Genomic DNA, 14,128 nt, shown 5'->3' on the forward strand with positions numbered 1-14,128 from the left:
GGCATGAACCCGGGAGGCGGAGCTTGTAGTGAGTTGAGATCACACCACTCCACTCCAGCCTGGGCAACAAAGTGAGACTCCATCTCAAAAAAACCAAACAAACTAAAAATAGAGCTACCATATGATCCAGCAATGCCACTGCTGGATATATACCCAAAGGAAAGGAAATCAGTATATCGAAGAAATATCTACGCTCTTGTGTTTGCTGCGGCTCTGTTCACAACCACCAAGATTTGGAAGCAACCTAAATGTCCATCAACACATGGCTGGATAAAGAAAATATGGTGCTTATACACAATGGAGTACGATTCAGCCATAAAAAAGAATGAGATTCAGTCATTTGCAACAACATGAATGGAACTGGAGGTCATTATGTGTAAAATAAGCCAAGCACAGAAAGACAAACATCTCATGTTCTCACTTATTTGTGGGATCTAAAACTAAAACAATTGAACCCATGGAGATAGAGAGTAGAGGGATGGTTACCAGAAGCTGGGTAGGGTAGTGGGGGATGAAGGGAGAGGTGGAGGCTGGTGAAGGGGTACAAAATAATAGTTTCCATGAATAAGGCCTAGTATGTAGTAGCACGTCAGGGTTACTATAGTCAATAATCATTTAATTATATGTTTGAAAATAAGAGTATAACTGGATCGTTTGTAACACAAAGGATAAATGCTTGAGAAGATGGGGACCCCATCTTCTATGAGGGGATTATTACACATTGCAAGCCCGAATCAAAACATGTACCCCATGAATGTATATACCTACTATGTACCCACAAAATTAGAAAAGAAAATATCTCTGTAAGGTCGTGGATGGAGTATGCACTTGAGCAAAACCTCCTAGGTTTCCATTCCTGCTGTGTCTTTATTTTTTCTTTTTCCCACTATGACATTAGGGAAGTTCCTAACCTCTCTGTACTATGTTTCCTCATCTTTTGATTAAGGATAATAAGAATTTTTACCTGATACATTTTTTATGAGAATTGAAACAGTATTTGTTATAACTGGTGCCTGGCGTATAGCAAACATAGTATCACCATAATCAATGTTATCATCACACTGAAGTGTATATGTGGTTTATGCATGTGTATCTACATAACATATGTCTCCCTCAGTAAACTGACATGTGCTTATTTCTGCTCAAAGGAGGGTAACTAAAGTGGATGGTTTTTTATTTTATTTTATTTTGTTTTATTTTTGAGACGGAATCTTGTTGCCCAGGCTGGAGTGCAATGGCGAGATCTCGGCTCACTGTAACCTCCGCCTCCTGGGTTCCAGTAATTCTCCTGCCTCAGCCTCTTGAGTAGCTGGGATTACAGGCACCCGTCACTATGCCCAGCAAATTTTTATATTTTTAGTAGAAACAGGGTTTCACCATACTGTCCAGGCTCATCTCAAACTCCTGACCTCAAGCGATCTGCCCGCCTCGGCCTCCCAAAATGCTGGGATTACAGGCGTGAGCCACCACGCCCAGCCTCAAGTGAATAATTTTTTTAAAGGGTGTATATTCAGTAATTATATTTTACCATATCCTCCACTTAATAGGTGCTGCTTTGTGATCATAAATGAGGTAAATTCACATGTGGCTGTTTATAATAAAAGAATTATTGGATGTATCTCTTAAATTCCAATAGGAGCTTCTAAGTAGGACATCCTTAGAAACTCAGAAGTTGGATCTGATGGCTGAAATATCTAATCTGAAGTTGAAACTGACGGCTGTAGAGAAGGACAGATTGGATTATGAAGATAAGTTCAGAGACACAGAGGTGAGTGATACAGTCTCTCCTCTCTCTCTCTCTCTGTCACTCTGCCTCTGTCTCTCATACACGTACGTTCCTAGGGCAAAGTTGAAATTCCCTGGAGGTGTGCAAGGCATTACTACGTGCCCTCATCCTGCTTCATTTTAAGAATAATCTTTCATTGCATTGACTTTTTATCACTAAATGCTAATGGCAATTTTTATTTTTAGCCTTTTGATATGAAATATTAATCCTTTTATTAACCTTTAGAAATACTTTTGACTTTAGGATATTTGGAGCATCCGTCCATCCATGCTGGTTTTCTTCATTTTGTGAATAATGGGCTTAAATGCATGGTTTCACTAGTAGTTGTTATTTAGGCACACTGATTATTTACTATGTAATTGGATTTTGAAAATCTGTAGAGAAAACATGCTAACATTCTATCCTCACAAAATCACAGAGCTTTTTTGAGGTCTTTTAATTTGGCCTTCTACTTTTGATCTATTTCACATGTAAATCATTCCAATTAAATAAGACCCACTGTACTTCTACAAAACTCAGGGTACATTCTATAACTTGAAGTATCCATTTTAGTGGCTTAACAAGCTTTTTTGTTTGTTCTGTTTTATTAATTCAGGCCTTCTAGTTTATTTGCTGTGTGACATTTGGCAAGTTCTTAACCTCTCTGTTGGTTTTTGGTGGAGAGAGAGAGCATATCCATTTGAAATATATTGGTTTGAAATGAAGTGTAAAGAGTTGCAGAAATTCCTTTTCTCTGAGGGCCATCTCCCCTCCTTTTTTCTTCCTATTTTGTTTCCTTAGTTGGAGTATGGAAAGGTGTCATGCTGGATTAGAAAACAGGTACCAAGGAGAGAGGAGAGAATGGCTTACTTATTTTTCTCTTCTGTTTTTATTTCAAACATGTATTTCATGCTGACTATAAGCCAGCATGGTACCAGGCATTACATACATTATCCACTAGAGGAAAGTTCTTTATAGATTTGGAAATGCGTTTTACTCCACTGCTAGTTTCAAAATTAAATTTTCTGTCAAAGATTCAATTATACTGGAAAGTCTTGATATATGTCTTGCTTCCTCGATAGCAAAAGGAAATCTTTCATTTGGTTCATGTTTTAATTTTTCTTTTTCTTGTTCTTTTTTTTAGAAATAGGATCTTACTGTGTTGCCCAGGCTAGTCTGGAACTCCTGGCCTCAAGCAATTCTCCCATTTTGGCCTCCCAAAGCACTGGGATTAGAGTCATGAGTCACCATGCCCAGCCATGTTTTAATCTTAAATCTCTTTGTCAGTCGCCTATATGAGCATGTTTCTCATTTGATCAAAACTGGGGCTTTTAAAACAAGATGTAGAAAGTCACCCAATTTAAAATTCTTGCTTTTGTGCTTTCTCTAAAAATCTGTTCTGATATTTTCCTCTTTCTCCTCTCTTTGTCAGGTCCTAACCCCATAGTCGCTAAGTAAGGTAATAGTAAAACTCAGTCAACAGATGGACAACATGGCAGTGGAGCTAGCTCTGCTGCAGGGAAGAATTGATGGTAGATGTGGATAGAGGTAGTCTTCTACATTGTATCTGCAAAGTCAAGGGGAAATCTTCATCTGCTGTTAGCTTAATTTGGATATGAGATGTTAACCAAGTGTTGGGACTGAATTGCAGTAGATGTGTCATTTATTTTTGTAAGAGGCCAGGGCAATATTTATATCCCTTGAGTTTGGCTGCTTTTTTTAATCCAACTTTTTTTCCCCATTTTTTCATTGTTTCACTCATGCACTCTTAATCATATACAAAGAGATCTTGTCATCAAACTTCCAGTACACTCAATCCCTGATAATCTTCTAATAAAAATTCAGAGTTATTTCTAAAACGTATGCACATACCCGGAGATTAGAGCATATGTGGTAAATTTTGTGATGTTACATATGAAAATAATTAAAATAATCTTCACTATTAAACTAACTTGAATATTCTATCGTTCCCTTAATAAAAATATTTTCCTGGCTGTTCTATGCATCTATAATATTTAACTTTCTCTTAGAATTTTAGATTATTTGGATATTAATTTCCAAGAAAATATTCACATGGGGAAGAAGTATAGGCATTTCCAAAGGACTGAGGGTAAAAGTCTTTAAACTTTGGAAGATTCAGAACTTGTCCCTGGACTTGCTAATGGGAAATGATTAGCATCTTTCGACAGTGCCCCCTTGTGGTAAGAGCATACATGTCAGAGACTGAGTTCCTGCGGGAGCCCTGAGGAGTTCTCTGAAAGGGAAAAGGGAAAGGGAACAGGGATTTTGTTTCTTAAAAGGACTGAACTTCTGATAAGAACTTGATTGAAATAATTTGCATTCTATTTTTTAAAGTTTTACATTAGGGAGCCATTTGTAGATTTTGCAGCTTGTGTTGTCTGGGGAAGATATGATTTCAGGTTGGAAATGTAGACCATATTTAAAGTATTGCCATGAAATATAGTTGAGTAGTTTTTGTTCAAACAGATAAATTATCCCAGTTTACAATTCCATTTTTTTCAATGGTTTCTTCTTTGCACATTGGCACTATTTCTAAAGGAAGGGGTAAAATACAACAATAGCAGATAAGAATTCAATGCTATTTCTTAGCAATGAGAAAGTAGGAAAATATATATTTAAAAAGATCATATTGGTGAATATCACTAAGGACTCATATTATGCAAGGATGATTAGTTTAGATAACTGGGAAAAGCTTATTTTTTTCTTTAAACTTGAATTCTGACCTGTTAGATGAGGAATCACAAGTATGTTATTGAATAATGTCGAACAGTTCTTGACCTAATTCATAAGAAGAAAATAGATATCATCTAAGTGAAATATTGTGCCATTATTAAGGAGTAATTGTGTAACTATGATAGGTAATATTTTGCCCCATTTTATAAGAGACCACAATTTAAAAGCCTGTGGGTTTACTGGGAAGTGTATTTCATTATAGCATCCCTTCTCTTAGCCTTTGTGAACTTGAATCATTACACTTGGAAGTTTAAAATAATTTCTATTTACAAAGTTTTATTTCTTATAGTATTGTTCTATTTGTAATTTTTGGCATTCGTGGACAATTTTGTCCTGTAGTCTATGAATTTGTGAACCAGGAATACATGCATGTCTTTGTAAAAAGAGAAACTGGCCGGGTACAGTGACTCACACCTGTAATCCCAACACTTAGGAAGTCCAAGGAAGGTGAATCACTTGAGATCAGGAGTTCAAGACCAGCCAGGTCAACATGGTGAAACCCCTGTCTCTACTAAAAATACAAAAATTAGCTGGGCGTGGTGGCGGGTGCCCATAATCCCATCTACTCGGGAGGCTGATGCCACCCTGGAGGCGGAGGTTGCAGTGAGCAAGATGGCCGCACTGCACTCCAGCCTGGGTGACAGAGCAAGACTCTGTCTTAAAAAAAAAAAAAAAAAAAGAGAGGGAGAGAGAAGCAAAAGTATAGTAACCATTGTAGGGATCTTTGTGGCTTTTAGTAAAAATAAGTCAACTCCCATGCAGAGTATTTGAGTGTCTCTCTTGGAGGTGTTAATATTGCTTAACACTCTAATTTCCTTTCCTACTCTCTGGGCTCTGGACAAAAATACACCACTATTTATCAGAATACTTGGACAAGTTTTATGAGCAAATTGGTTCTTTAAAAAGTGACACTAAATAAAATAAAAAATGGCAGTAGAAAAGGCGCAAAACTGTGTTGTGTCCTGTAAACATTAGGATTGGTTTCTCTTTCATTTTCTAATTATAAAATTAGGTGAACTGCAGGGCCCTCATCCACTTTCCAGTTGAGAATTGTCATCAAACTTACAGTAAACTCAATCCCTGATAAGCTTCTAATAAAAATTCAACACTATTGCTAAAACGTATGCACATACCCAGAGATTAGAGAATAGTTGAGAAACTTTGTGATGTTATATATGACAATAATTAAAATAGTCCGCAAAATTAAAACTGATTTGACTATTCTCATGTTCCTGTTATTCACTTCGTAAAAATAAAACATTTTCCTGGCTGTTTCATGAATCTTAAGGATTCATGGGCTTAAAGGATTTAATTTTCATTTCATTCTCCCATATTGGGTTGACGATCAATCTGTGTTTCTTCCGTGTGGACAAAGGAAGAAATTACAAATTGTTTTAATAACCATGTATCATTGAGAAGGTTGAAAAGGTAAATGGCTTCACTAAATAATGTGATATATTTAAAATATGAAATAGCATTCTATGAAATAGAATAGAAATAGCACTCTATGAAATAGCATTCATAGAGTCATTTTTAAGATAGAAATATCTGACAAATAATAAATATTAAGCTACATTTCTTAATCAAAATTATAGTCACCTTTTATTTTCATAAGCCCATCACTTTAAGGCAGAGGCATTGGGGATTTAAAGGAATGTTTTAAATGGAAAGATGCTTTCGTTCTTAAGGAGGTACATTTATTTCCATTTGTCTCATCTGATTCATACAACTAACCCTAGGAGCTGGTGACTTCTTAAGATTTCCAAGCTGCTATTTTATAGATGTAGGTAACTGTGTTACCACTTTCCTAATGCACTTTCTTGTTTCTTCTTGGACAGGGACTGATTCAGGAGATCAATGATTTGAGGTTAAAAGTCAGTGAAATGGACAGTGAGAGACTTCAGTATGAAAAAAAGCTTAAATCAACCAAAGTAAGTTTTTCTCGCAGGTTGACATTTTCAAACAAATGTCTCCACTATTCATCTATGCCCAATAATATAAATAATATGTTTTCTACTTAGTATATGATAAAGAAGGTATTTTAAAAGTAAATGAAGTTCCCCCCAAGCTGGAAACCTTCTTGAATTTAAACACCACTGATCTGAATTTAAAAACAAGGCTTAACTCTTCCGACAGAACATAACCTGCCCTTTCTCTGAGTTGTATCTAACCTCCTTTATAAACTGGTACTGTTTTCTCGGTTATTTAGTTTGTCTTTTTCTATCTGTAGTTTTCTTTCATTCCTCTGTCTCTCTACCAGTCTTTAATGGCCAAACTTTCTAGCATGAAAATCAAGGTGGGTCAGATGCAGTATGAAAAGCAGCGGATGGAACAAAAATGGGAGTCACTGAAGGTGTAGTAGACGTTGGGTGATGGGGTCCATGGCCTGTTGCTTTCTGGCTTGTGTTGTTTTGCTGTGATGATGTTTTAGTGGCATGTGCATTCATTGTGTGTGTGTCACCTGTTGATTAAAATCACCTCAAGCTGATTGAAGGGAAAATGGGATCCCTGATGTTGTTTTCAGAAATACATGAACTAATTAGTGAAATATAATAAACAGGTAAAATGAAAGAATTTATAAATTAAACTCTCTTAGACTGAGACCCAAGCCTAGTAAAATAATTGTAAACATTCACCTGTGAAAGAATTCTGTTTCGTATCCACAGTAGAGGTCACTTTCCTCTTTAGGGACTTTCTTGATGGTAAATGTACAGCAGTTGACATTATCATGGCTGCGAATAGAAATGACTGCTGAGAAGCAGCACGGTGAGAACAGGTTCACACTTCCTGCCAGTGCTACTGAAAATTTTTTGTACTTGTCTACTGTGCTTCTACCAGAAGTCAAAACTATAGGGCCAACTGCCTCGCCTCATTGGAGAACTATGTCTTCTCATAGTACTAAATGTAGTAAATATATCTTTAGAGATTCTGAAAGTGAAATGTGATATTGAATATAAAGCTGTACGTCTTAGCATTGCATAGCTGTATTTTCTGTGTTAAATACAGCCAGCAAAATTTGCTTCCTAAAGCTTCTCTTTACTGAAAGGAAACTGAAAATTTAAACATTAGTACATAAAAGGATGGACTTGAAATCTTATACAGTTGTATACTTAAAAATTAAAAGAGGGCTTAAATATCTGTTTTCTAATTTAGTTTTTCCCATTGTTGTAGGAGATTCTGTCCTTTTATCTTAGCGATGAGGGTGAATTATTTAGTTTCATGATTTGGCTAAAGTTGTTGATGACTTGCTACTTTACCCATTAATGAAACTCTGTGCTTGTCAAGGAGGCATGAGTGCCAACTTGAAATGCCAAATAAATGTCAAGCTAGTCTTTTCCAATTTGCATTTTATTTTGCTTTTATGACACTAAGTATCTAATTTGATTATCTTCCTTGATTAACTTGGTTATATTTTTAATTTAATGTAAAGATTTAAACCTTAGGGCTATCCCATCCCTAATTACACTTTAAAAGATCTCTTTTTCATTTGATTACAAAGAAACTTGTAATAATTATACCATAACTATTATAAACAGAACTTCTGCTAATAGTCTTGCTTTTTGCTTTTCATTGCCCTTGTCTGATTTCTGATGCTTGCATCTAAATTCTTATAGATTTGTTTCATTCATAAAATCTGATTATTGATTTAAAGAGCTAATGTGCTCTCTGAATGTTCTTTTTTAGTCATGATCTGCTATTTTTAAATGAATTTGTAACTTGTAGGATGAACTGGCATCTTTAAAAGAACAACTAGAAGAAAAGGAATCTGAAGTAAAAAGGCTACAAGAAAAATTGGTTTGCAAGATGAAAGGAGAAGGGGTTGAAATTGTTGATAGAGGTAAGAAGATATATTTCACATTTGTCATCTCATTTTTTTAAGTCCTCCAAAATCTGTAAAAGAAACCAATGATAGTCAATGTGCAGTTTTAGCATCAAAGAAAGAGTAGCAGAATCCAGCCAGGCCCAGAACCACAGGGAATTCTCCAAGACTCTTTACTGTGACTGGGAATCCATTAACTTCCTCTTCAGCACCTGGAAAAGGGGAATTCTGTACTTCATTTGGTGTTTAGGATTACTAGACTGTAAATTCTCATCACAAGAATGGACTTGTTTCCATTGCAATGCAAGGGAATGTATGCCAAAAGAGTTAAAAAGAACCATCCCTGTGTCCCAGGATTGTTGCCCTCAGAACTGAAATTAGATAAAGTAGGGGACTTAGAAACTGTTCTGCCCTTTAGACAGAAGAGAAAAATGGTTCTGTATCTTTGGAAAAATTAGTAACAAATTTATACCAGGGATTGAGCCCCTCTACCTTTTAGAGAAATAGGCTAATTCTGTTTTTGGAAAAATGCATGAATTTGTCCAAATCTTTTTTTTCGTAACTGAAGAGGTTCGTTCTGAGTATTATATGGACCATAATTTCTAACAAAGTAGGTTGTACGTGATAGAAAATAGCCCAAATGAAATATATTTTTAAAATTATATTTGGAAATATAACGTGCGTAACATCTGGCAGCACTAGGTTAAATTTAAGCTTTCTTTGTAATTACGAATGATGACTGTGGCACTGTGAGATACCAAAGCAATTTCTGACTCATTCGAAACAGTACAAATTCCAGTTAATGTAGCTTTGTTACATTTTTATCCGTTATATGAAAATTAGTAACATTGTCTGTCCAATGAGGGACTTGAATTAGATTATCTGTAAAGTTCTTCTTTGCTCTAGAATACCATGGCCTTATATACCTGTAGGTATCCCAATTCCCTGTCCGTCAGAAAATTCATCAAACCTGAGGAAAATGGATTCTCACTGCCAACTGCTTCTCCGCCCCAGCCCATCACCTACTGTTTGGCATATATAGAATTGTGTATTGATAAGGGACATTCAGAAACAGGTCATACTGATCATACTTTTAGGGTTTTAAGAATAAAATGGGCTGGGCACAATGGCTCACACCTGTAATCCCAGTACTTTGGGAGGCCAAGGAAGGAGAGATTGCTTGAGGCCAGGAGTTCAAGACCAGCCTGGGTAACACAATGAGACTCTGTCTCTACAAAAAATTTTTTAAGATTTGAAATTTCTAAATTTCAAATTTCGCCAGGCATGGTGGCTCAATCCTGTAATCCCAGCTACTTGGGAGGCTGAGGAGAGAGGATCGCTGAAGGCCCAGGAGTTTGAGGCTGTAGTGAGCTATGACTGTGTCACTGCACTTCAGCCTGGACAACGGAGCAAGATCCTGTCTCTGAAAAAAAAGAAAGATAAAGAATAAAATGGCATCACAGGACTTGTGGGCTAGAAGATATTAGAGTAATGCTACCCAAAGTCTGATCTGAGGACTCGAGTCAACCTGGGAACTGTGTGTTACCAGTGCCCACCAGCTAAATACGGGGATTGAGAGCAAGTCTTTAGAAAGCTCACGTCAGGGTGATATTGGGGTAGCTTCTAACTGCATCCTCAGTGGCCTCATCTTATTGGACAGGAGATAGACCCTTTCAGTGTTGTTGAACTTGAGTGGTGAGTTGCACGTGACACAAGCAGCGTTCTAGTCACATTCAGGAGGACCAGGTATCAAACTGTGATGGAAATATAAAAACAAAGTGACATTAACTAGGTTTTCATCATTTATGGTATAAGAAGTGCTTGTACTCCATAAACCTAATTTTAATGTGAGAAAATCACGATCCAGAAAAATGAAGTAACAGAGGTAGTAACTCAAATTTAGGTCTCATATTCTCTTTCTAACCTCACACAGAGCATTATTATACTGCCAATCCTGCAGTCACAAAATAGTGCTGGAAAAGTTTTTATGAGGTTAGATTTCCTTTATTTTAGTTCAAAGGAGACTAAATAATAGTGATTTTAAAATATTATTTATTGTTGTAATGTTTGCTAACTTCCAATTCAATGGGTTTTCCTGCACAGATGAAAATTTTAAAAAGAAGCTCAAAGAAAAAAGTAAGGTTTGGTGCATTTCCATCAGCCTTTACATTCACCAAAAATACTACCTTGGACTGTTCTTTGCATGTGTTTTAAAACATTTCTCTCACCAAAGATGTAAAGTTGCTTCATCGATAAGCCCTCCATTTCTTCAGAGTGTACACAATAGAGGGTGGATAATAAAACAATAAGGTAAAAGATCATTTTGAAGATTTTGTCTGATTCAACCTTTCTGCTCTACAGGGTACAACAGGGCACACAGCATTGTGGATGTAAGAAAACATGTTCCTTGCAGTCTAGGTGATACAGGGTCAGAGGAGAAAATAACTCTTATAGTACGAAAACTCATGATTTTAAAGGTTTACCAGAGTTGAAAGATAATTTTGAAATTTGCTTTTGCTTTTCAATGTTTTAAAGTCTACTATTTGTCTGAGATCTATTAGAAGCTCCTTTGAACATGTTACATTGTTACAACAGAGATTGAATTCAGCTGATTAATGGAGCCTGAATATTTAATGCAACATTAAGATAAATCCTGCCAGACGTGGTGGGAGGATCACTTTTGAGGCCATGGGTTCAAGACCAGCCTAGGCAACATAGTGAGATCCTGTCTCTACAAAAAAATTTAAAATTAGCTGAGCATGGTGGTACATGCCTGTAGTCCCAGCTACTCAGGAGGCTGAGGTGGAAGGATCACTTGAGCCCCAGGCATCTAGGAGTTTGAGGCTGCAGTGAGCTATGATCTTGCCATTGTACCACATTCCGGGCAATAGTGAGACCCCATCTCTTAAAAAAAAAAAAAATTAACTCCTTAGGGGCTCTTTCCCCCAGATGTTAAATTCTCAATTCCTATAGAATATATCTTAATTTAAAACGTTACACCAATGCAGAATGATGCACCACTGTTTTAAAAATTATCTTAAGAAGACTGGATGTGGTGGCTCACTCCTGTAATCCCAACTCCTCAAGAGGTTGAGGTGGGAGGATCACTGGAGCCCAGGAGTTCAAGGCTACAGTGAGCTGTGATTGTGCCATACACTCCATCTGAATGACAGGAAGACGCTGTCTCTAAAAAAAATATTGTCTTCAGTAATTTTTTTTTCTCTCAGAAGCAGGCAACTTTAGCTGATTTTTTTTTTTTCCTGTTTCGATTTTGTAGTTTGTGATTTCGCTTTGGAGTGACTTTTCATTTATTTATTTATTTATTTGAGACAGGGTCTCGCTCTGTTGCCCAGGCTGATCTCAAACTCCTGAGCTCAAGCAATCCTCCCACCTTGGCCTCCCAAAGTGCTGGGATTACAGGCATGAGCCACTGCACCAGGCCCTGGAGTGACTTTTCATCTTTAAAATATTTAAGTTTTTTATTATTCAAGTAACATGCTTTTGTATTTGAATATCAAATTTTAAGGAGAATCACATTCAGCTTACTTTGGCCTTTATGTCTTGAAATCTATCTTAAAGTAGTATTGGAAATGAAGTTTATAGATGAAGCAAAGTACTTATTATCCTTATGTATGGAACTACAACCAGCTTCTTAGCATGACTACTCATGTAAATACTACATGCCATCAGGCTCCTACCATTCATGCCTCTATCTTGGTTATAACTATCATTTTCTCTGCTTTTGTCATTATATATACCATTCATGGCTTTCACGCACTGCTTTGTAGATTCCTTTTTTAAAAACATGTTTTTATTACTATAGCACTGAAATTTCATCTTCAGTGTTCTCATGAAGATTCTCTTGTTGCTTTAAGAGAGGATAGCTAGTTCTCACACACCCTTGTTTTCTTTCTAGAATGGCAACTGTTCAGGTGAAATAGAAGACGTCCATCTTTTCAGATTTTCCCTAAAAGAGAATATGGGTGTTAAATGTGCCCTTTTAAAAGAATAAATGAAAGAAATCGTTAACATATTTACCTTAAAATATTTCAGTCTGGAGAGTAAATAACTTCTGATCACTGTCACACGTGTGAACTAAAGTGACTTCTGATTTGGTGTTATTTTCAGACATCGAAGTACAAAAAATGAAGAAAGCTGTGGAGTCTTTGATGGCAGCAAATGAAGAAAAGGTATCCAGATGAAATTTAAATATATATGTGGATGTTTTTTAACACCATTTTGACCACACCCAGAACACTGCTAGGAGTGAGGGGCAGGTGTGCACACTCCTAGGTGAGCTGTATGCACAGGAATAGGGAGGAGCTGCACTGGCTCCACTGAGAACTCTGCCCCCATGAATTCAGAAAATGTTCAAACTCTCTGATCAGTTCCGCATATTCAGGTGACAGACAGAGGATACATTCCATAGTAGATACTGTCTGTGGGCACTGAAAATTCTGGGCTGACCTGTGGGCCCTGAAGGAGCTAACTTGACAGCCTCACTCAGCTTCATGGTCATGTTGATTTTGTCCTCCATTTACTCATTATTTCCTTTACACTCCTGGCCTGTTTCACATCTGTGATTGTCTCTGCTCTCCTGAGAGATTAAATACCAGAAAACAGCGGCACAGTCTTTACTTCAGCTACTTTGGCTTCATTCCAAGGTTTCCACAGGCTTTTCCCCGCCAGTTGGTTCTTGTTATCCACATCTGATGTTTTTCATCCTGCTAAGGGCAGGGATGCAGTTACCCCATGAAAACAATGGGTTTCTTCATGGCCTGCCTGACCATCCATGTATCTAGCTGGCAGCCGCAATTGTGTTCAGCTGATGTCATCAGAACTTCTCTCCCCTTATCTGCCTGAATGAATAGAACCAGGGAATATTTTCCCCAAAAAAGAGTAATTTCAAGGAAGTAAAAAACAACAGAATGTCAAAGAACTTTGGCTTGATCCTTTTCTCCCATTGTAAGTTTCTTTCTCTCATTCTTGACTACTCTGTTTTTCTTATCTCCTTGTTTATTTTTGCCTTGCGTTCTCTTTATTTGCTCTTTATTGCCTGGAAATAAACTGATCATCATACCTACTCATACAGGTTCCTTTTTTGCTAATGTTTCCCACTATTGAATAAAAAGACAAGGAATTAGCAAGCTGCCCACCGTAACTTTTATTTTTAAAAAAATCACTGAAATTAATTTTGTTTTCATTTCTGTCCCTCAACGAGCAACAGCAAACAAAACTCCCAGTGTTGAATGAGGACTTATGAGATGCTCAAACCTTTATAGGAGCACCCAGAGTAACATAACTTCCTCATGGGGTCGGGGGTTCAGAAGACTTCAAAGAGGACATATTTGAGCAAATTCTGGGGAAAAGCAAGAACTGTTCACTGGGAAAATAAAGGCTTCTTAAGCAGAGGGCCCATGAGTCAAAACTTGTCTTGAGACCAGGTATGAAACAGCACAGTGCATGCTGGGATTGAGCAGTGCAGGTGAAGGAGGGGGCGTGGGGCCGACCACAGAGCTCAGTTAGGGGGCAGGCCACTTCACGCACCATGCTCTTGATTTAAGGTCTTAGCGTGTAAACCTTAGGCAGTGACATGATTAAATTGCCATTTCAGAAAGCTAACTCTGGTAGCAGAATGGAAGAGTGACGACAGGTCAACAGTTAAAAGTTTGTTAAAATAGGTGAGAAATGAAGAGGGCTTGAAGTAACGCAATAGCAGTGAAGTGGTAAGGTGCGAAGAGGTTTTAGAGAAATTTACGGGTTGACAAGATTTAAGGTCTCTGGATTTG

At 37.2% G+C, this 14,128-nt stretch overlaps 1 protein-coding gene across 13 annotated transcripts in view; it reads left to right on the top strand.

The window, feature by feature from the left end:
- LOC100999492 (liprin-beta-1) overlaps window positions 1-14,128 on the top strand; it is a 173,626-nt gene that overhangs the window by 128,730 nt on the left and 30,768 nt on the right. For 5 of the 13 annotated variants that reach the window (XM_009180440.4, XM_009180439.3, XM_009180445.3 and 2 more), the window contains exons 7-12: window positions 1,637-1,768; window positions 6,358-6,450; window positions 6,780-6,872; window positions 8,243-8,357; window positions 10,443-10,475; window positions 12,468-12,529. In XM_009180440.4, coding sequence (XP_009178704.2) covers window positions 1,637-1,768; window positions 6,358-6,450; window positions 6,780-6,872; window positions 8,243-8,357; window positions 10,443-10,475; window positions 12,468-12,529 — 528 coding nt within the window. The remainder of the gene's footprint in view (window positions 1-1,636; window positions 1,769-6,357; window positions 6,451-6,779; window positions 6,873-8,242; window positions 8,358-10,442; window positions 10,476-12,467; window positions 12,530-14,128) is intronic. The other 8 variants (XM_009180444.3, XM_009180446.3, XM_003906153.5 and 5 more) reach the window with 3 other exon arrangements.

The sequence above is a fragment of the Papio anubis genome, chromosome 9 (assembly GCF_008728515.1).
Source record: "Papio anubis isolate 15944 chromosome 9, Panubis1.0, whole genome shotgun sequence".
NCBI classification, from domain to species: domain Eukaryota; kingdom Metazoa; phylum Chordata; class Mammalia; order Primates; family Cercopithecidae; genus Papio; species Papio anubis.